This window comes from Ascaphus truei, chromosome 16, assembly GCF_040206685.1.
Source record: "Ascaphus truei isolate aAscTru1 chromosome 16, aAscTru1.hap1, whole genome shotgun sequence".
NCBI lineage: Eukaryota > Metazoa > Chordata > Amphibia > Anura > Ascaphidae > Ascaphus > Ascaphus truei.
Window position 1 is genome coordinate 46,426,517 of NC_134498.1, and position 23,169 is coordinate 46,449,685.

General features: G+C 43.3%; 1 protein-coding gene across 1 annotated transcript in view; it reads left to right on the plus strand.

The window, feature by feature from the left end:
• Positions 1-1,537: 1,537 nt before the first annotated feature.
• Positions 1,538-23,169, plus strand: part of GAB3 (GRB2 associated binding protein 3) — a 75,298-nt gene continuing 53,666 nt past the window's right edge. Inside the window, exon 1 of the mRNA XM_075573429.1 lies at positions 1,538-1,843. Coding sequence (XP_075429544.1) covers positions 1,772-1,843 — 72 coding nt within the window. The 5' untranslated portion in view covers positions 1,538-1,771. The remainder of the gene's footprint in view (positions 1,844-23,169) is intronic.

A 23,169-nucleotide genomic window follows, 5' to 3' on the forward strand; every position in this document is an offset into this window, starting at 1 on the left:
AAAAATTATCTCAGCGCACAGGCATTAGCAGGAGATAAAAATGGTGAAGGGAACTTCCACGCACAGTAAATAATAAGACTTTTTACTTCGGAATGTTGGAAGAGATTCTTTTGTTTATTTACTAATGGTGGAGGTGTTTTTTTTCTTTCTGAAACACTGTTTATTACTTAAATAAAACCAAAAATATGTGCAACTTGTACTGTATATGTATAGATGTGATACCGTGGGCCGTGGTCTGCTTTCCGAATTACCCTGTTATGCAATACGGGGGATTTTTTTCCAAACCCCCATCAAAAAAAAGCTTATGCTATAATAATTTATAGAATATATGCAATTATGCTGTTTGCAGTAAAACGACATGTTACGCTTAATGATGACAGTCTCTATCCCATGGACTATGCAGATACATTTTAGTTGCGGTTTTGGAAAGAGTCACCTGTATTTTGTTTAATTGATTTATCGCTGCATGATGATCACAGCACAAGAATAATGAAGACTGCATCATGAGACTTTTTCTTTGTAAATACCGTGCTGTTTTCATACCTGTACCTCTGCCACATGCATCCCTCCTGTGTCTGACACCGGGCCCTTGGGAAACTTACAGGTGTGGTGCAAAACTTTTCATGGCATTTTGCTTTGAGGATCTTTTAAATATAAGACCTGCTCCTCTGCTACTATTAACCGTCCCAGTACCATGATTATAGTGGCGCGTGACATCACGCGCGCGAAACATTAACTAGGCTGGAGGCGATCAGGAGGCGACAGGGAGGCGTGGCCGTGACGTCAGGTGAGCGGTTCGCCCTCATTGGCTGAACCGTTCACGTGAAGTGCCCGTCGCGCTGCAAAAACAATTTCATTTGTCTCCTGTGTTATCTGTCGCTCCGTAGCGCTTGATCGCGCACGCGCCCCCTGTGCACCTTCATTGGTCTACATTCATTTGTTACGGTGGTGCGCAGCCACTGTCATCGCAGCCAAAGGCAGGCGTGGCCAACTCCAGTCCTCAAGGGCCAGCAACAGGCCAGGTTTTAAGGATATCCCAGCTTCAAGACAACTGGTTGAGCCACCTGTGCTGAAGCAGGGATATCTTTCAAACCTGACCTGTTGGTGGACCATGAGGATTGGTGCCGGCCACCCCTGCACTAAGCCTAACAATATGTTGCTCTGCCATTCTTTGTGGCGCTGAAAGAGTTAAATGACCTCCCCAATGTACTGTATGAGGTAGCGGAGTAACTTTCCTCTGTTATGCTCATGATGGCTCACATTTTTTTTTTTTTTTAAATAACCTTGAATATTGGAAGAGTTTGCCATGCATCTTATCTCAGCTGGGAATGTGCAGGGAGTTTGCACTGGAATATAAGTGTATCCCCCATCTGCATTCCATCCCCTTCTCACTAACAACAAAGTGGCACTTCCCAGCTAAGCAGACCACCCCCCCCCCCCACCTGACAACAACAACATCAACAACAACAAATGTCTCCTTCTTGCAGGGCAGACAAGCTAGTGTAGAGGTAATTCTGCACGTGCTGTGTTTGTGTTTATAAGGCAGCGCTCCCAGATCATGTGCTGGCAGCCTCATGCATTGTGTTGTAGTGGGAGGGGAGCTGGCTGTGTCAGTTATCAATGTCTTCTTGACTTCCTCCTTGTGATACAGCAGCATTCACACACAGCTGAAGGAAGCTGATTGCTGCTGCTGCTGCTGCTGTTAGTTTGAAAATTAACAGGAACAATACACACTGGATTTTTCTGCCTCCTGGTGAAGGGGGGGAACAAGATGAGTGCAGGGGACGTTGTGTGCACTGGTTGGCTGATCAAATCACCCCCTGAAAAGAAACTAAAAAGATATGTAAGTAGAATACTCTCTCATGCATCTACATCTGCGCTGTGCTGTAATAGCAAGGCTGATTATCATTGGACCTGTGTATTGTGGAGGTCTGTGTTTGCTGTTCCTATTTGTGTTACTTTTGTGGTTTGCAGCGTACACTTGGCTGGTTTTAGAAATGGTTATTTCTCAGGTTCTCAGCTGAACCTGTCGCTGCTGTGCGCCAACATTTCACATCAAACCTGCTGCTGCTCTATCCCTTTAGCTGTTTTCCCAGGACGCACATTACACAACAGGCACAGGGTGGTTGATGGGGGCTGCAGTTGGATATTGAGCACGGTGTGGACTGTAACTGTTTAGTGCTTTGAGGCAGTAACTTTTGGGCAGCATCGTTATTATACATGCAGATGCAATCAGAAGGACATTGTTAAATACAGAATAACGTGTGAGTCCCTGCTATGTGTGGAGGGTCAGAGAGTGGATGGAAATATTCAGTTTGCAGAGAGTAGCACAGAATAAGCACTGTGCTCAGAGACCAGTGTTTTTCCTGTACAGTATTATCAGCCTGTTCTCTCTTTTTTTTTTTTTGGAGGGGGGTGAGGAGGGGGGGGGGGGAACAGGGTGTGTGTCACAAAACATAGGAAACTGTATTAATGCTGGCCTGCTAGCAAAGAAATTCCGCACACAAATAACTGGTGTTCTTGTCCATAGCAGCATTAGCTGAAGCCATTGTGATGGCAGATCTGTGTGCACATAGGATTCAGACATAGTGTTATTGTAACTTCTGTGGGAATTGTGTGGGGTGGGAAATAACAAAAACACAGTCTTATTTACCCGAGAGAAATGCACTGCACCATAAAGGTCACAGTGCTGATCCAGTGCATGTGTTACCCAGGCACATGCTTTCCTTAGTGATACAATGTTTGTTTGCTGATGTTAGCTTTTTAACTCTAATTTGAGGAAGCAACTTGTCAATAGCGTATTTTTACATTGTAGCACAGCACCATTGTTCAGTGACTCACAGTCACCAGTGTCCCATATACAGTACCCTGTAAACAAGATTCCAGCCATTAAACAATGTCTGTATCTAAACATCAAAGTATGATGATGTTCATGCTTGATCTACCCATGTCCATTAGTACGTTTGAAATACATTATTATCTGTTATGATTTGCCACGCTCTCTGATGACTCTGTGGATAATAGCATTATGCTTCATATGCTGACTTGTCATAATACTGAATCATGCTTTATGATATTTAATTGTGCTACCCACTATTTGGACCGTTTCCAGGTTCTTTGTGCGTGTTTTGGTTAGTTGCCTAGCTTGTGTACCGAGGACAATTGTAAATGGTCTGGTCTAAGATATTCATGTGAACATCCACGTTTATCAAATGCACATACAGTATGTAAAATGTAACTTTTTCATTTGGCTCACACAGACAAGTTACCGTATTTCCTCGATTGTAAGACGCACCATCGATTTGGCCCTTACAATCGAGGAAAATTACATTTTCACTTACAATGAAGCGGGCGGCGGCAGGAGAGGTCCCACGTCTGCAGATGGTTGAAGATGGACAGCGTGTGGGTGTGCGGCAGCAGGACAGGTCCAAAATCTGCAGGTGAGTGAAGATATGAAGACAGCGGGCGTGCGGTGGGGTGCGGCGGCAGGAGATCATAATTGCAGGAGAGCTGAGCAGGAGCAGAGCGGCATAGGGGAACGCCTTCGGAGGTGCACACTGTAACCGGAAGTCAACTTCCGGTGTTACTGTGTGCACCTCCCAAGCCATTCCCCTAAGCGGCTCTGCTCCTGCTATTATGATCTATTAGCCGCCTCCACCACCGCACGCCCGCTGTCTTCTTATCTTCATTCACCTGCAGACTTGTGACTTATCCTTCCGCCGCCACCGCACTCCCGCCCGCTGCCATCTTCAACCATCTGCAGACGTGGGACTTCTCCTGCCGCCGCCGCACACTTCGTCCTCCGCTGACATGGGACCTCTCCTGAAACATGTTAAGTGAAAAGAAGGGGTTAGTACTGTAGACACTTTTTTTAATACATCGATTCTAAGACGCACCCCGATTTCAGACATATGAAAATCGAAAGTCTTAGAATTGAGGAAATAGGGTATGTTACTGTGAAAGGTCACTCTTTTCACCGCGTTCCTACTTGCATTGTACAAACCCTTACTTTCCAATAACTGTACTGCATGTCTTCATGCATATTTATGCTTCCACATCATTTTTATATAAATCTATATTTGCATCTTTGACATTTTCAGATTCACTTACCTTTCAAACAAGCCATATTCCTGTATGAACTGTTCATGAGTCTCAGAGTCATTACCCTACTTTGCATCATGTGATGTGTCCTGTGTTACAACACTAACAGCATAACTCAGTAATAGGCTTAGTGATATATATAATTCATTATATCATATGTCACTGGGAGGTACTCTGCCAAACATCATGGTGGATCTATACATTATAACAAAAGACAAGTACTGTACCATCAACCAGCTTTTACCACCACTGTTCTCTAGACACACATTGTAGAATTTGGAACCCATACTTAAATCAGACAGAATGCCTATCGACTCTCTTATAGTAATACAAACATAAAGCTAAATTAAAATGAGATGGGAAAAAATGCTATGCCCCTTGTTTTAATACCCAAGTTGTTGGTGTTTAATGTTATTTACCTCTTATAAGCAACGGAGAAGTGTACTTTTCTGTTTTTAACAGTTTATCTGTCCTTATATTGTCAGCTTGTTCCTTCTCTATTTCTTGGAGGTAATTGGAGGTTTCATTTTAATTAAGTCAGCACATACTTTAGGAACATAGGTTTGAATGAGTCAGATAACATTGTCAGGGATGTATGCCTTCAAACTTTAGACGTTTCAAATAAATGCGATTTAATGTCACATTTGTCAACTTTTAGAGGACTTGGTAAATTGGACTGCAAATGTATTCTCTGAAAAATCCACAATTTCATAAGATATTAGGAGTCCTTGTCAGAATTTCAATTCTCTCAGTTGGAAGTTTGGACTCGGGCAAGTGAACTCACTTTACACCCAATCCCATGCGTGCAAATGATGTCTTCTGGAGTTGGTAAATAGTAACAATAACTTTAGGTTTTACTGCCACAAGTGCACATAGGGCCACAGGAAACCACAGGAGCAGAGTGAACCGATGACCTTGACTACACTCATAAACTTGTGCTCAAAAGGGTGATTTATTGTTTCATTGGTTCAATGTTGCCACCCCAGTAAATGTCCATGTTGGTCTTGGAGTTGGTAACCACAAGATATTGTACATAGTGTGTGCAAAAGTGCAAGTTCCTTACACTTTGGTTGTTCTTTATATAATCTCCATGGGTAGAAATCCCCAACCACAACTGTGTGCTCATTTTTGTAACTTTCAACTTGTATTTATTTTTGCCTTTTAACGTGGCATAATGTTGGTAATGCCGTTGACACCTCCTGGCTCTAGGCTATAGAGTAAGTTTAAGACACTTAACTTTGTTAGTGATTCTCTTCATTGACAAACAAGGGTGGGAGCCGTGCTGGTCCTGTCTTCCATGTAGTAACAAAGGAGAGGAGTAGGGGGTATGATACCTTTTATTGGACTATCAAGTCATTGATATGTTACAAGCTTTCCAACCTCTCAGGGTCCATCATCTTTGAAAGAGGCCTACAATCTGAGGTCAAATGCCTCTTTATATCATTGGATATACATAGCCCCTTCATATCTATGAATAATTACGCCAGAATCCAAATCTTATGGTGTTGGCCAAAGTGTGTTACAATGGATTCCCACCCAGCAGGATAAAATGCCTTTGTACAACTGCTGTTACTTCACCCTTTAACTCCAAATGTATGTTCTTCATCATGAAGTGTTCCATTCATTTTCTGTTTTTAAGAACTGTTTATCCAATCCTCATTCCCCCCCCTCCCCCCCAACAGGTCAGGATTTCAGTATATCCCAGGTTCAGCACAGGAGGCTCAATCAGAGGCTCAGCCGAAGACTGAGTCACCTGTGCTGAAGCAGGGACTGATTGAGCCACGTGTGCTGAAGCAGGGATATCCTGAAAACCTGACCTGTTGGGCGGGGGGAGGGGGGAACATGCAGACTGGAGTTGAGCACCCCTGGTATAAGGTACAGTGAGTCTATATTGAACATATGTGATTATGGTGATGTTTCACATACATTTCCCAGTTTACAGATAATGTTAACAGTATATATGTATGTACAGTATGTATGTGTGTATGTACGTATGTATGTATGTACAGTATGTATGTGTGTATGTGTGTATGTGTGTATGTATGTATGTATGTATGTATGTATGTATGTATGTATGTATGTACAGTATGTATGTGTGTATGTATGTATGTATGTATGTATGTATGTATGTATGTATGTACAGTATGTATGTGTGTATGTATGTATGTATGTATGTATGTATGTATGTACAGTATTTATGTATGTATGTATGTACGTATGTATGTATGTATGTATGTATGTATGTATGTATGTATGTATGTATGTACAGTATGTATGTATGTACAGTATGTATGTATGTGTGTATGTATGTATGTATGTATGTACAGTATGTATGTATGTATGTATGTATGTATGTATGTGTGTATGTATGTACAGTATGTATGTATGTATGTATGTATGTACAGTATGTATGTATGTATGTATGTATGTACAGTATGTATGTATGTACAGTATGTATGTAGCACTGTACAAAAATTCACAGAGAATGAAAATCCTTGTCTTGAAAATGTAATAATTGATATTATTGTGTCTGGGTTGCAGGGATGTGCAACAATCTGACATCATAACTTGTTGCCACTGGAAATCAAGCTGCATTTTCCCATTTAGAAGATGGTGACAATATCCCATCTCTATCCCATCTCTATCCCATTCTGGTCTGTGCTGTGTCTGTCTGTCTCTGTCTGTCTCTGTCTGTCTCTGTCTGTCTCTGTCCCTGTCTGTCTCTGTCCCTGTCTGTCTCTGTCTGCCTCTGTCTCTATCCGTCTCTGTCTCTATCCGTCTCTGTCTCTATCCCATTCTGTTCTGTGCTGTGTCTGTCTGTCTCTGCCTGTCTCTGCCTGTCTCTGTCTGTCTCTGTCTGTCTCTGTCTGTCTCTGCCTGTCTCTGCCTGTCTGTCTCTGTCTGTCTCTGCCTGTCTCTGTCTGTCTCTGTCTCTATCCCATTTCTGTTCTGTGCTCTCTGTCTCTCGCAGATACTAGGATTGGAATGTTATGTAGAGCCCTACATTTGCTGTCTGGCTACTTACCTTCAGAAAGTATCTCTACCTTGTTAAGTTCTTAGGTGATAGATTTTGGAAATCGAACAATTGGAGTTCAATAAAAGCATTTCATTTAGACTCGGAGCCTGTGCACTGTTACTATATATGTGTGTGCTCCTTAGGGCTGTTATATAGTGTGTGCGGCCGTGCGCACGCGCGCGTGCCTGTGCGAAGGCGCGTGCACGTGCCGCACACGTTTTGTGTGTATACTGTGCGCGAGTGTATGACTGTACTGTATGTGTGTGTATGTATGTGTGTGTATGTATGTGTATGTATATGTGTGTGTGTGTAGGTATGTGTAATTTATTATTTATTTAAAAAAAACACATTGGTAAAAATAAAATATTTATTAACATTGTGCAGACAAACACACACACATACACACACATATACATACATACACATGCATACATATATACACACACATACATACACACACATATACATACATACACATGCATACATATATACACACACATACATACACACACATATACATACATACACATGCATACATATATACACACACATACATACACACACATACACACACACACACACACATATACATACATACACATGCATACATATATACAAACACATATACATACATACACACACATACATACACACACATATACATACACACACACACATACATACACACACATATACATACATACACATGCATACATATATACAAACACATATACATACATACACACACATACATACACACACATATACATACATACACATGCATACATATATACAAACACATATACATACATACACACACATACATACACACACATATACATACATACACATGCATACATATATACAAACACATATACATACATACACACACATACATACACACACACACATATACATACATACACATGCATACATACATACACACACATACATACACACACACACACACATATACATACATACACATGCATACATATATACAAACACATATACATACATACACACACATACATACACACACATATACATACATACACATGCATACATATATACAAACACATATACATACGTTTCAGCGCCGGTAGTGGCGCAAAATCATTGTATTCCCCGTCTTCCCCGCTGTCGGCCGGATGCACGCTCACTGCCGTGCGCACACGCGGCCCTTGTATAGCAGGGCTGACTAACCTCAGCCAATTATAAGTGCCGCACGCACGGCGTAGCGCACGCGGCCTCTATATAACAAGCCTTAGAGCTGTAGGCTCTCAATGCGATGTGAGCACAATAACCCAAGTGAGCAACTAGTTCATCAATAACCAAGAGAGAAAGCGCAAAAGGTCAGTCACATGTTAAAAAGGACAGGTAAGTAGTGCACTTACAATAGATCAGGTATAAAAGTGCATTAACACTTATACACGTGGGTGTAGAGCTCGTCAGAATACCCACGTTTGGCCCTCTAACCGCCAGGCCACGCTCCAGGGGTCACGTCTGACGTCTACTCAGCTTCACCAGACGGACCAACGGGGAGTCCTCGCTCCTCGCTCCCAAGCCATGCCTCCCAATCTGTTTCATGTCACCAGTCACGTCAGGGGTAAAAGCTTTGCGGCAGCATGCTAAGGCCTCGGCCAGGGTTCCCGCTGGCGTGCTGAGGCGCGCTGAGGCTCAGGGAAAGTGGGTGCTTTCCCTGGCCTTGCGGTTTCTTTCCCTGCGCGCCGTCAGGGGGCGGGCCAGTGACGTCACGGAGCTGGTTCGCCCTCATTGGGCGAACCACTCACGTGACTGGCCCTGCGCGCCGGCAAGCGGGGAAATTTTAAATTCTGGTAAGACCTACGCTTCCGCGCGCTGGCGGCTGTAGGGGCTCAGTGCTGAGCGGGAGCGAGCGTCAGCACGGTTCAGCGAGTAAGCGCTTACCATGGCCGAGGCCTAACGCTGATATCTCCGCTTTTATTTAGTACTTAAAGGGAGAAAAAAATGCTTTCTCAACTGTGCTTTTGTTGGCAAGTTTGGTATCAGTATGCTGAACACAATCATTTCCCTTTAATGATATAATTTGGGTGGAGTGCAGTTGGAATGCTAGCCCAGTTTAATCAAGTTTAATCTTCTTTTACACCCCACTTTATGTTGCTTTTCAAAACTGGAGTGCAGTATTTTCCATTTCCGCAGAATTCCTTAAAGAGAAATGGAAGTTTTGATAAAGACCTCAGGAAAAGCAAACTATGCGAATCGAAAAGATGCTACAGGTACACATACTTATATAATCAATAAGGTTTCGATTTACTCTCACACTTTTGATGGACGTTTCATTCTCTTTGGAGACCTTTTAAGATGCTGGGCAAGGACTTTTTCTTTCCGCATAAGTGCCGATAATTGGTTTGCTCTCTTTGCGAGTTTTGGAGCACCTGCATTTATCCCATAAGGTTGTGAAACAAATGATACTATAGTGACAGTCTTTAAATAAGCCCCAAGGGATTGTTCCTCAATTGACATTGGCGGCCCCGCAGAGTATTGTGTAACAATGTATTGAAGACCTTTCTCTTACAGAAGATATTACTCTGCTATAGAAATAGGGATACATTTTAAAATATCAAGAAAACAAAGAGCTTTTTTACAATCCACCCAGTAACAAGAAGTCCAGGTACTGCCAAAGTCATAGTAACAGTAACGACAAATCCACATTTTAAGACTATTTTGTCAAAAGGGTTGTAACGTCTTATTACAAAAAACGTATGTCATAGTCCAGTAGTCTCAACCATAGTCTTTCAATATTTGCAGCATTTGCATAGTATAGTTTGCATGCAGAGCTGCTCGGAGCAGCCAAATAAAACACACCCTCCATGTCTGTATGTATATCTTTATTTATATAGCGCCGTTCCAGGTATATAGCGCTTTACTACACATATAATTTGATTCCGTATTTACTATGTTTACCCATTTAATAATCAATTGTAAATATGCACGTACATGTATGTAACACGGTGTATGTACCCGTACATGTATGTAACACGGTGTATGCAGCTATACATGTATGTAACACGGTGTATGCACCCTTTTAGAAACTCCTATCTATCCCTTTATAAAAAATTTAAAAAATAGTTAATGATATAAATGTTCGTTTAGTTCCAGCCTTTGGTTGCCGGAGGGGCCGGGAAACAGAGGGCCATGGCTCCTCCGGCAAACCATGGTCACATGACCTCTCTGGGGAGCAGTCATGTGATAGCGGCGACCCTTGACCCAGAAACGAAAGAGGAGTCCTCTTCCATCTCCCTGCATTATAGATCGCGTGGGCAGAACGTGATCTCCACCAGAAGAGGTGCCCTCTTAGGGCAGGGTGTTGACACTACGTCACAGGGCCCCTAGAGTGCCCGACTCCATGGCATCGTGGCAACGTCTTGGGGCGCCCGAAGGGTTAAAGGTCATTGTTACTTGTTGGACTTTACCCAAAGAGGATTCTGGGTAACCAGGGATAGTAAATATACAGCCTTGGTGATATTCATGTGTGCAGGGCTCTAGAACGAATATTAAAGTCCACCAGACATTAAGTGCCATATTTGTCGTGGTAATCCATAAGACACATTATGGTTCATTCAGTTGAATGGGCCATGTTTACTAAGTGAGGCTAGGTCATAAGGCACCTTCCATTTGCAGAAGGCAACTTACAGCCCACATATACAAAAAAAAAGTAATACATTAGAAAAATCAATATATGTTGTAGTCAGGAGCATATACGAATATGATGAGTGGGCCTTTTCTTTGAGAGGATACCCACGCATCATTTAACAGACCACGAGAGTCCGTGGGAAATGTTGTTTGTGTGTGAATTTTTGAAAAGCCATTTCTTCAAATGCCACGTGTGGTCACAGAAAATCACTTGCAATCAACACCTCTAAAGGACTCCAGTGTTTGTCAACATAAAAGTATTTTTACCGAACTAAAGTGTTCTCTTTTCAAACGCTCTGTTTACTGTTTACTGTTGGGAGTATTTTCTCGTGGTCATACTTTGCTTTAAAGCTGCAGACCATGAAATATCCTACGTGTAGTTTTTTTTTTTTTAATTCATAAATTAGTTTTGTACTATGAGAAAATACTTGTAGCATTTAAAAAAAAAAAAAACAACAACTCTGAATTACATTTTTAAGGTATTATAATGTAACAAGCATTTTTTGTTTCTATAGCAACCATTTACAAAGTCACATCCCCGTCCTCTTCTGAAACAGGCTCTGGTACACCCCTTTTTGAGCCCTGCCCTCTCTCTAGCAGTGCACCAATTATATCTAGTGACTGCCTGGTCACATGATCTTCCCCACAGAACTTTGCATCTTTGGTCCTCTTCTGCTGCACTGACGGCCATTTAGTGAGACCCCTGCAAAGTGAACTCGGCAAGCACCGCCCGCTCAGCGCTAGCGGGGATGCAGCCTCAGTTATTTGCTCAGATTTAACAGAGTTCTGTGGGTCCCGGCCTAAATTTACCATTCCCCTCTTCTTTAGATAGAAAAAAAGATGTTTTCTTTTCCTTTTGGAAGGACAGAGCCTCCACTTTAATAATAATTCCTCTAACCCGCTCCTAAATAAACTTCCTTGGACTTTTATCAGAGGGAGAAAGTTTCTATGAAAATCCCTGCTGTCTGGGGTAGAAAAACATGGCAGACAGAGAATCAGATGAAGTTGTGACTCCCATCTGATGATGTCACTGACCTCACTTGGGACAGAAAGACAATAAACAGTGATAATCAGAGAAACAATGAACTCCAGATAATAGCAACAATGGGCCCAGATTCACTAAAGGTTGCTAAGACTTAGCATGCCTCAACCCCCAGCCATTTTATTGGGACAGGGCTGGCCAACTCCAGTCCCCAATGGCCACCAACAGGTCAGGTTTTCAGGATATCCCTGCTTCAGCACAGGTGGCTCAATCAGTGGCTCAGTCAAAGACTGAGCCTCCGAGCCACCTGGGCTGAAGCTGGGACTGAATGAGCCACCTGTGCTGAAGCAGGGATATCCTGAAAAACCTGACCTGTTAGTGGCCCTTGAGGACTGGTGTTGGCCACCGCTGCATTGAAAGGGAAGGTGCAAGCTTAGCGGCAACATTAAGTCTGTCTGGGCCTTTGAGTCTCTCTGCGGCGTTGGCAAAAAAAAAATATTGTCACTGGCGTTAGAGATTTGCTGTATTAGTTTAGTACGTGTAATTGACCGTTCCATCATGTGATGTTTTTAGCTGAAAGCTGATTTTGGGTGGGATTACACCGTTACATTTTTAAGTGCTACAGTACTTTATTTATTTATTTTTCAAATAACTCCTTTACTGCGCACAGCCAGCAGGCTCTGCCCGTGTTTCTCCCGCGCTTTGGGTAGCAATTCTCACAATTGAACGCACAGCTAAATGATGATATTTTTTTTGCTATGCCGGCACTTGTGGCGGGAAATGCAGATTTTTCTTTTTTTGGATCGTGCTGGACTGAGCAGTAAGTATCACATTTGATGACCACATTCGTCTTACCACCCATAGCTGTAAATACAGCTGAAGTTGAGGTCATTAGATCATTCCAGTGATACAATATTATTGAGCGTTATAAGTTGGAAGTGATCATTTTTTTTTAGTTTATATGGGGCAGTCTGAGATAATCATGTTTTTTTTTTTTTTTTAATTATTATCCCAATAAATTAGAGAAGGGGTGCTCGACCTCAGTCCTCAACACCCCCCCCCCCCCCCCAACAGGTCAGGTTTTCAGGATATCCCAGCATTAGCACAGGTGGCTCAATCAGAGGCTCAGTCTTGACTGAGCCTCTGATTGAGCCACCTGTGCTGAAGCAGGGACTGATTGAGCCACCTGTGCTGAAGCTGGGACTGATTGAGCCCCCTGTGCTGAAGCAGGGATATCCTGAAAACCTGACCTGTTGAGGTGACTGGAGTTGAGTGCCCCTGAATTAGAGGGAAGCAAGCACTGTATAGAATGGCATCTGGAAAATCCAAGGTTGGCTGAGCTTGTCTCTGATGGAAAGCACGGGGGGAAGATAGTCAGAACGCTGTTACATTCGCGCTAACAACGATCATTACCGAAATAGATCCGTTATTTTCCCACCCGTTTAACGGGTATCCACAAAGCTAATAATATGCAAAAAATAACGCACATTTGTAAAAGTAGCAGCACTATTAACGGGAATTTTTTATTACACGTGTGTTAATCAACACACTGCGCATTGGGCAAACTTTACCACGCGTTCAAAACACGTTACTCAAAGTTAATGCGATTATTGTTATAACACTATAATAACTATTGTTATAAAACTTTTAACTTAACTTTTTTGTTATTTATGGTAGAAGGAGCGGGTCAGTGAGTAACGACACTGACTGGCACTGAGAGTTTGAAGCAGGGGAGCCTGGTTCAATTTCCGGTGTCGGCTCCTTGTGACCTTGGGCAAGTCACTTTATCTCCCTGTGCCTCAGGCACCAAACACATAGATTGTAAGCTCCACGTAGCAGGGACCTGGGCCTGCAAAATGTCTCTGTAAAGCGCTACGTAAATCTAGCAGCGCTATACAGGAACATATTATTATAGTGTCCATCCTTTATTTATTTTAATTGTACATTATTAATTATTATTGGAGAGGTATAAATATTATTGCACACCCATACTTAATCCAGTCAGGATTACACTATATACCATATTAGTTCACACAAACATATCCTACATTCATTGTAATCACTAAAAACCATTATATAGTTTATGATTTGTTCAGACATTTATACGATCCCTAATATATACTGTATTTCTATGACACGTGTAACTTTTTGTAATGAAAGGGTTAAGTCCTATACTCAGTACCTTGCTTATAGGCTTTCCCCAGAAATAACGGGATGATAATCAGGCTCTGGATGTGAGGAGCGGTAGGTTTTGGCGTGACCTAATTACCGTAGCGTTATTTCCACGCGCTAACATGAACGGAGGTTTGAGGATCGGTGATGTTAGGTAAACAGCTCATTTATCAATGCGTTAACACGAGGGCATTGTAACGCTAATCACCTTTGTGGATATGCGTTACGGGTATCGATATGATAAATGGCGGTAGCGCAGCGATAAAATATTTAACGAACTTCTGAGGATCTACCCTCAGGAGAGCTCAACTCCAGTCCTCAAGCCCCCCCCCCCCCCCAACAGGTCAGGTTTTCAGGATATCCCTTCTGCAGCACAAGTGGCTCAATCCGTCCCTGCTTCAGCACAGATGGCTCAATCAGCGGCTCAGTCCTGCGCCTCTGAGCCACCTCTGCTGAAGCAGGGATATCCTGAAAACCTGACCTGTTTGGGGGGGAGGGAGGGCTTGGGGACTGAAGTTGAGCACCCCTGATGTACCTCACGATTCTCTTGGACTAATTGCGCACTTATGGGGTGCTCAAACATTTCCCCGTGCGCACCCCTGCCTGCTCTCCTTGGCGCCTCTCCCCCTGCTTGGCCCCGGCGTCAAATGACGCGCGGGGTCATGTGACATCACGTTGCCATGGTGACGTCACATGACCTCGCGGCATCATTTAACACCAGGTTACCATGACGACGCGTCGCTGGAAGAGAAGGGACGTGTGTTATAGAGGCCTCGCGCTGTCCCCCGGCATAATTTAAATGCCTTGTGGGAGAGCGTGGGACCTCTATAACTGCCACGCCCCCCCCCCCCCAGAAAATCTAGCGCCCCCAGTTTGCACACCCCTGGCATAGGTAACAGTGATCTATCTTGGCTCCGTTTCTAAAATTGAAATACTTTGGTTTTTGTGCGCCTGCGTAAACCTGTGTGCTCTGCACCATTAAAAATAATGCCTGGAAAATATTGGTTGGGGGATGGGATGAAAAGAGAGGAACATTGTGCATAAGTGGGTTTTTTTCCTTAATAATTAAATAATGAGGTCCTTTCCCACAGAGATATGTTGCAGGTTGTGCATGAGATGCCAGGCGTTAAGCATGACTTGACACAAGATCAACATGTGCCTAAATCTTTGCTTGTTATGCATGTTAAGTGTGGGTTTCTAAATCTAACGGCAAAAGGCCTTTTTCTGCTGAATCATGGTGAAAGCACGTCCCACCAGTACCACGAATTTGGAGTGCTGCTCTCTGGAACTCTGAATACTCGGAAAAATACTGCCCTGCAGTTTAAAAGGAAAGCATACATTTTTGGGAGGGGGACAAAAAAAATGACTGGCGGTAAGCAAACTCTACCCAGGCTATTGTGATAACTGGCACTCCGTTCTGCACAGCCAGAGATAATGTACCCGTGGTCTCCACTTTTTTTTCCCCCTTCTCAGAAATGTGACTCCTTTCTGTTTAAAACATGAGTGGCCAACTCCAGTCTTCCAGGACCACCAGCAGGTCAGGTTTTAAGGATATCCCTGCTTCAGCACAGGTGGCTTAGTCAAGAACTCTAAACTGGTTGTCTTGGTACTGTAGCAGTAACATTGTAGCAACGTATAGTGTTAGCAGATTTAAAAGCAGATATTGGTAAGAATAGATTTGAAGTGTGTGATAGTACCGTGTATTTTGGGGGTGAAGGAAACTTAAATACTGTCAGCTCGTGTCGTTTTTCTGACACTGTTGCCATACTTGAGGGAAAACACTGTTATTACAGTCTTCTGGGAAGATTACTTGGCATAAGGTTTTACTTGTACTGTATGTAGAAAGAAACAAAATAACAATTTTGCCTATGTTTATTTTTTTATTGTAATCTAAACCAGCGATGCTCAACACCTGTCCCCAAGCCTACCTTCCCCCAAAAGGTCAGGTTTTCAGGATGTCCCTGCTTCAGCAAAGGTGACTCAATCAGAGGCTCACACTGAGCCACCTGTGCTGAAGCAGGGACCTATTGAGCCACCTGTGCTGAAGCAGGGATATCCTGAAAACCTGACCTGTTGAGGATTGTAGTTGAGCGCCCCTAATCTAAACTATGGGGTTTTACAATACATGGCAGCGTCAATCATCCCCCGAGCGAGCCCCCCGCTATTCTCCGGAGACATTAACAGTTAAGGATTTTCCATCACAATGGCTGCCTCGCATGTAGAATGGGATCCCACAGGCTAATACGCTTCAGTGACGTGAGCGGGAGTATTTTTCTATGGAAAATATGACCTGAGTGAGATGGGCCTTCTTTGTGTGGAAAACACCCGAATATCCCCCTTCCTCCTAATTTCTGGCATGTGTGAATCGGCAATTGTGCGGAGGGGTAATTGTGCAGAGGGGTAATTGTGCAGGGGGTAATTGTTACACCGCTGCAGTGTTCAGTACAGTATCTCCGCACTCGTGTTCAGCAAGGTCGCGGCCTCTGATATGTGAGGAACTACCGTAGTCTGTAATCAATATCCACCCCACTATGGTATGAATGACGGGTATAGCCAGGGAAGAACTGCTCTGGAACTGAGGGACTTTCTTTGAGGTAAGGCTGGGTCTGTGGTGCCAGGAAATATCCCTGTTCATTTAATGCAAAAAAATGTATGTCTAAATATATGTATGTATATCTATATTTATAAAGCGCCATCCATGAACACAAAGCGTCACAGCAGCAATACACGTGCCATAATACAACACATAATGGGAATTAGCGCTTCAGGCATGAAACAATAGGGAAGGGAGTCCCTGCCCCGCAGAGCTTACAATCTATGTATATAAATCTAGTAGCTATATATTTCTACATGTTACAACTCAACTGACCTCCACCACTGAAAAAGCGTAATCAATAGGTTTTAATTTGCAGACCGTCTGTTAAGCAGATGCTAATGTATACTGGTAATAAGGTATATTTCCATTCATTCTTCGGGCACCGTTCACAGTGGCGACTGCAGGCTGTTATAGGCTGAAAGCAGCAGAGCTACATGCATAGCTAAAGGGAGGGAGAAGCTTGTGAGTACTGTACTGTAAACAAGGGGTACTCCAATCCAGTTCTCAAGCTCCCCAACAGGTCCGGTTTTCAGGATATCCCAACTTCAGCACAGGTGGCTTAATCAGTCCCTGCTTCAGCACAGGTGGCTCAATCAGTCCCTGCTTCCGCACAGGTGGCTCAGTCGACTGAGCCTCTGATTGAGCCACTTGTGCTGAAGCTGCGATATCCTGAAAACCTGACCTGTTTTTTTGGGGGGGTGGGGGTGGGGGACTTGAGGACTAGAGTTTAACCCCCTGCTGTAAGCGATCCCCTTCTTCTTTACCTACTACTGCGGGTTTTCCACACCCTCTCTTCACAGATACCCCATCAATACTGCTACCTACTTGAATATGTTTCTTGTTGTGGCAGAAATAGCACCAATGCTTTCAGTGGGATTTTGTGCATACAATTTCATGACCCTTATTAGTTTTCTGGTTTTGTTTTATACCATCTGTTTGCCTGCAATGTTTTCTCAATACCTTGTGACCTTCATTAATCCGAACATTACAGAAAGGTGTCTAATAAATACTCTTGAGTTGGAAGCATTAGAAGTCTTTTACACAGGTGCAGAAATGGGATAAACCCCGAATTGCAGAAACTTATTGTACGTTGTTGCATGTACTGTATACAAAGAGCGAGCTATATAAACAAATAAATGTTTAATCATTTGACAGATGCCTGAAACTACATTCTCGTGTGTGTGTCCCTTACTGCAATTGAGATGTCAGATTATTTGATCATTTTCTACACCCAAAGCTGGCATGGTGAAAATGAATGTTTACAAAGCATATTATTTCGTTTGTGTCATCACAATATCTTGGCACAGCGTGACTTTTCCCCGCTGGGGCCTTGTCTCTGTGCTGGTTTCACATCCAAGTGTCCCAGCATCAGGTAACATTCCTTCTCTGCCTTCATGCTCTGTGCTTCCCGTCTGTAGGATTCCATGTCAGTCTGGAGTGGATCCGTAGTGATCAGGGCAGATCTGGCTTCTTGTCTCTTACAAAGGCAGGGTCAACTGCAGTCACCAAGGCACATTTGATGCGCATCCCAAAATACACTTGTTGTACCATCTGTGTTGTGTATATGTCTATGTGTGTGTGTATATATATATTTTTTAAAGTTATGGTGGGTGAAAAAGGTGCGTGTATGTGTATATATATATATATACAGTGTTCGACAAACCTATACATTTGCTCGCCCCGGGCGAGTGGATTTAACCCCCGGGCGAGTAAATATTGACAAATGACCAAAAAATCTACTCGGCGAACAAAAAAATCTACTCGCCACCTAGTACCACACATGTGCTTCTTGGGCCAATAGGAGCTCGCCACGATGTTAAATCCACTCGCCCGGGGCGTGCAAAAGTATAGGTTTGTCGAACACTAACATATATATGTATGTTGCCTTGGGGTAAAAGGAGAAATCAAAACGCTTTTTTAAAAACGTTTACACGGGATTGAAGCAGGAGGTCTCTGGAATAGAACCCCATTCATTTCAGCTCTCGGGAGCCCCTGCTTCCGGAGATACTTACCTCTATTGCAGGTGCCGGTAGCCGCTCTGGCTTAGCTAGCTGGGCTTTAAAGTGTAAAGCTACCTCGTCGCGCTGGCCAATAGGAAGCCGCACCTGATGACGTCACAGCTTCCTATTGGCCCGCACGGCGTGGGAGCTTTGAAACAGCGCCATAATGTGAACCATGGTAGCTGAGCGGTGTGGCCTCCGGCACCCCCTAATGAGGTAAGTATCGTGGGAAGCAGGGGGTCCCCAGAGCTGAAATTTGTGGGGTTCAGCTCCGACGACCCCTGCTTCAATCCTCTAAAAAAAATAATGTAAAAGGTTGGTTTTCTGGAAGGTAGGTCGCTTTAAAGCAATACATAGAAAAATAACCGTGTACAAGCTCCAAGAGTAATGGTAAATAATGCCTAAAGGGCAATAATGAATGAAATAAATTCAAAGGAGTTGACACCGGAACATGCGGATTGAAAGGCTGTATAATAAATGCAGAATGATGGGGGAAACAAGGAGGGCTTAACACAATGGGGACAATACGTTGTGATGATTACTCACTCAGTCTCCCTAGCCCCGGCTATGCCCGGTGTGGAGCACGCTCTACTTACGATGGAAACACCGTCTGGCTCCCCTTCCTTCCAGCTGCAGCCCTGACGCTGCCAGAAGCGTCTCCCTTCAGACGTGAGGCATTTTGGATATTTACACTCAATACTTTAGCACCCAATGGGTTAAATATCGAGTGGGATTTAAAAAGTTTTTTATAAGTTCAATATGAATTCTGTAATTAATTATTTTTTATGGATATTGAAAATGTTGTTTTCATTATTTCATATTATATATATAAGTTAACTAAACTTAATCATGGTTGTATATTATTATGGTTCTTTAATATTCATAGGATTCATCTATGTCTACTGTGTTTATTGAGGATTTAGTTTTAGTTATTAATACAATTACCCAATTTAACCCATTTCAATGCTTTCCTCATCCTCTAGTTTATTGTCTCCACTCCCATCTCTGGTGTCCTTCATAGATTCCAGATATAGCTATATTATCATTTTTGCCATTTATTGATGTTTTTGTCTGTCTTTATTATTTTTCTATTTATCATGTCATTTTTTTGGTATGGTTAAACTGTTTTTGAATGCTTTTCAATTATGACTGTCCATTCTGATTTATTTATACCAATCCATGTGTAGGATTTATGATAGTATTTTTTCTATTAATTACATACTAGTGGCACATAAGTATATGTTTAATGTGATATGCTCTGTTTTCTGTCACATCTGATTAACTTTTATCGGGTGAGTACTGTTACTCATTCAAGTTGCCATTTTTTACATGCTGGACACAAATATTGTCAATCATGCTATTTCTTTATTTACTTTATTTTTTTAAGAGTAAAAGTTTTTCTTGCTGTTTCTTTCCTTTGAAGGGAAGTTTTCTTTCTTCTTTTTTTCTTTTTCTTCCTCGGTTTTCTTTTCTCTTCTTTCTGCTAGACAAGATTAATTCATTATTTAAAAGAGCTGTCTTGTATGACGGGGAGTGTGTTAAATACCCGGGACCTCCCCCATCTCGTTACTCCTTGAGAAAGCGCCATGATGGGCGTGAAACGCGTGGGAGAGTAGTTTGTGCTGTCTGTTTTTTTTTTGTTTTTTTATGTAGTTTAATAAAGAAGATTTTTAAACTCTTTGCTGGTGAGTACCTATCATTTTTTTCACGGAGTGGATGGATAATCGATTCTTACCTTTTCCTGTCGCTTTAAAGCAATGGCTGATTAGATATAAGGCTTACTTGTAAAAAACAGTTCCAGGTAAATTTAACATTGGAAATGTCACTCTATTTTTACCACTTAATTTTTAAATGACATTTAAAAAAAAAAAAAAATCCCTTCATATTTCATGAGCCAGAAAGCCCCTGTAGCTGAATTGCACAACCCCCCACCCCCTTCCCCTGAACCTCCCAGTTGTCCAGAATTGTCTGGGATAAATAATATGGCCGCTTATTCCAATAGTCCAATAGAAAGCTTCCTGCGGGTTGACCTGTTATCTGGAGTTTAGTTGGTGCTCGGAGTGGCGGTGTTAGGCTGAGTCCCCGCTGGCGCAGAGCGCGCTCATGCTTAGAGCATGAGCGCCGGGTGTCTTGCAACTTGCGGACGCGCGCGGGGGGGGGAAGAGGGGAGCGCAATTGCGGGCTATTTGAGCAAGCGGGAAACTATAAAAATGTTATGTACAAAAGCGCCGTGCGTGTGTGCTAGTGCATGCGCGCGCGCATCGCATGAGCCGGAACTTGCATATATATACTGTATATATATATATATATGCAAGTAACCGCGCCAAGCACCGCCCACTCAGCGCCAGCGGGGACTCAGCCTTAAGCTCTGGTGCAGATAAGAACTAAAGATGAATTTACAGGGAGGAAAGCTGCTTTATCGTCATTTTCACTTATCTTAAGACATTTCTTCTTGTTTTCAAAATCCGATGCTTCATTTGTTAGATATCAGCTTTCCATATACTAAGTGTCCGGGAGGCTAAAATGAAACTCTCCCAAGCTCATTGCAGTGTAAAGGTTACCATGGTAACAACAGAAGCTAGAGATTAAGAAAATCATGTTTTTCTTTAACACTAGAAAGCATTTAAAGAGCAGGACGTGCTCAGGGGATAAAATACTAACATATTCTATGAGTTAAACTCATAGAAGCATCTGGTGGGGATTGCTGCTTAAAAGCCCCTGAACCCCATTAATTTTTGCTCTGGGGACCCCCTGCTTCCGGAGATACTTACCTCCGTAGTAGGTACCGGTAGCCGCTCGGGTAGCTGGGTTCACATTATGGGGGCGTTTCAAAGCACCCGTGTCCTGTGGGCCAATAGGAAGCCGTGACATCATCAGGTGCGGCTTCCTATTGGCCCGCGTGACGCGGGAGCTTTAAACTTTAAACCCCAGCTAGCTCAGCCAGAGCGGCTACCGGCACCTACTATGGAGGTAAGTATCTCCAGAAGCAGGGGGTCCCCAGAGCTGAAATAAATGGGGTTCAGCTGCAGAGGCCCCCTGCTTCAATCCCGAGTAAAAAAATAAAACTAAACTAAATGTTGGGGGAGAAAAAATACTTGGATTGTGCCTTTAAGGTGAGAAATGATGAGATATACTAGATGGTGTAGCCATGGACAGCTTTAAATATAAAAGGGTAAAATCAGTGTACAGGCATACCCCGCATTAACGTACGCAAGGGACCGGAGCATGTATGTAAAGCGAAAATGTACTTAAAGTGAAGCACTACCTTTTTCCCACTTATCGATGCATGTACTGTACTGCAATCGTCATATACGTGCATAACTGATGTAAATAACGCATGTGTAACAGGCTCTATAGTCTCCCCGCTTGCGCACAGCTTCGGTACAGGTAGGGAGCCGGTATTGCTGTTCAGGACGTGCTGACAGGCGCATGCGCGAGCTGCCGTTTGCCTATTGGGCGATATGTACTTACTCGTGAGTGTACTTAAAGTGAGTGTCCTTAAAGCGCAGTATGCCTGTAGACTGTATAAGAACTCCTGTAGTAGAAGCAGTGATTAAAAAGCTGTTTCTGAGACGTCTTGTTGCATTAACATCTGTAATCCTGCGTGCTCTGTATACTAAGAAACAAGGCCTGTGGTTTATTGCGCTGTGATAGACAGATATGAAGCAGCGATAACTTTTCTGCTGTCGCCAGCGTGGGTACTTTTCTTATTTTGCATTCCCGAATGACAGATATTTATATGTAAATCTTTTAAATGGCTCTATAAAAAAAAAACCCCAAATAATTTGGCCTGGTTTTTTGTTTTTGTTTTTCTCTCAGTCGTGTTTTAGAAATTGGAAGATTTTCTTTATAGCAGGAATCCACCCCAAAATGTCAATTGATTTAAAAAAAAAAAAAAAAATAAGGATTTGAACCAAGGGGGGGGGGGGGGGGGGGCTTTCACAACTGAATCTAGGGTTGCCAAGTGGGGGAAGGGAGGTGCGCAGGGAAGTCTGTGCCGGGCCCGGCGGTGGAGGAGGGCTGCCTTGGTGATCCATCCAAACCTGGATGTTTGACCCCTCGCCTGAATTAGGCCCAACTTCCTCTCTATAGGCTGTCTGGGTGGGTCCACCTCCAGCACTGGGTAGGACCCGCGCCCCCTGCGTAAGGTAGGGACTGGGGGGGGGGGAGGGTAGAGGTACAAGGAATTTGGGGAATGAGAGGGAGGGGGGGGAGTAAAAGAGAAGGGGTGGGGGGAGGGGAGAGGTACAAGGAATTTGGGGAATGAGAGGGAGGGGGGGGGAGTAAAAGAGAAGGGGTGGGGGGAGGGGAGAGGTACAAGGAATTTGGGGAATGAGAGGGAGGGGGGGAGTAAAAGAGAAGGGGGGGTAAGAGTTCTTATTAAGAGTGTGAGAGGAAGGACGGAGAAAGAGGAGGGAGAGTGTGGAAGAAAGAGAGAAGGGGACATGCAGGGCTGCGACGGGAGGGGGAGGGGGGGGAAACAGATACCACCTCCCACTCAACGACCAAGGTGAAGTTCACCTCCCGGTTTCCGTCATACTTCCATTTTTATGTGCCAGCGCACTTCCTGTTGTTGTTGTTTTTTTTGTTTTTTTTTAAGGTTGTGCCCATGGGCACTCAGAAGGAA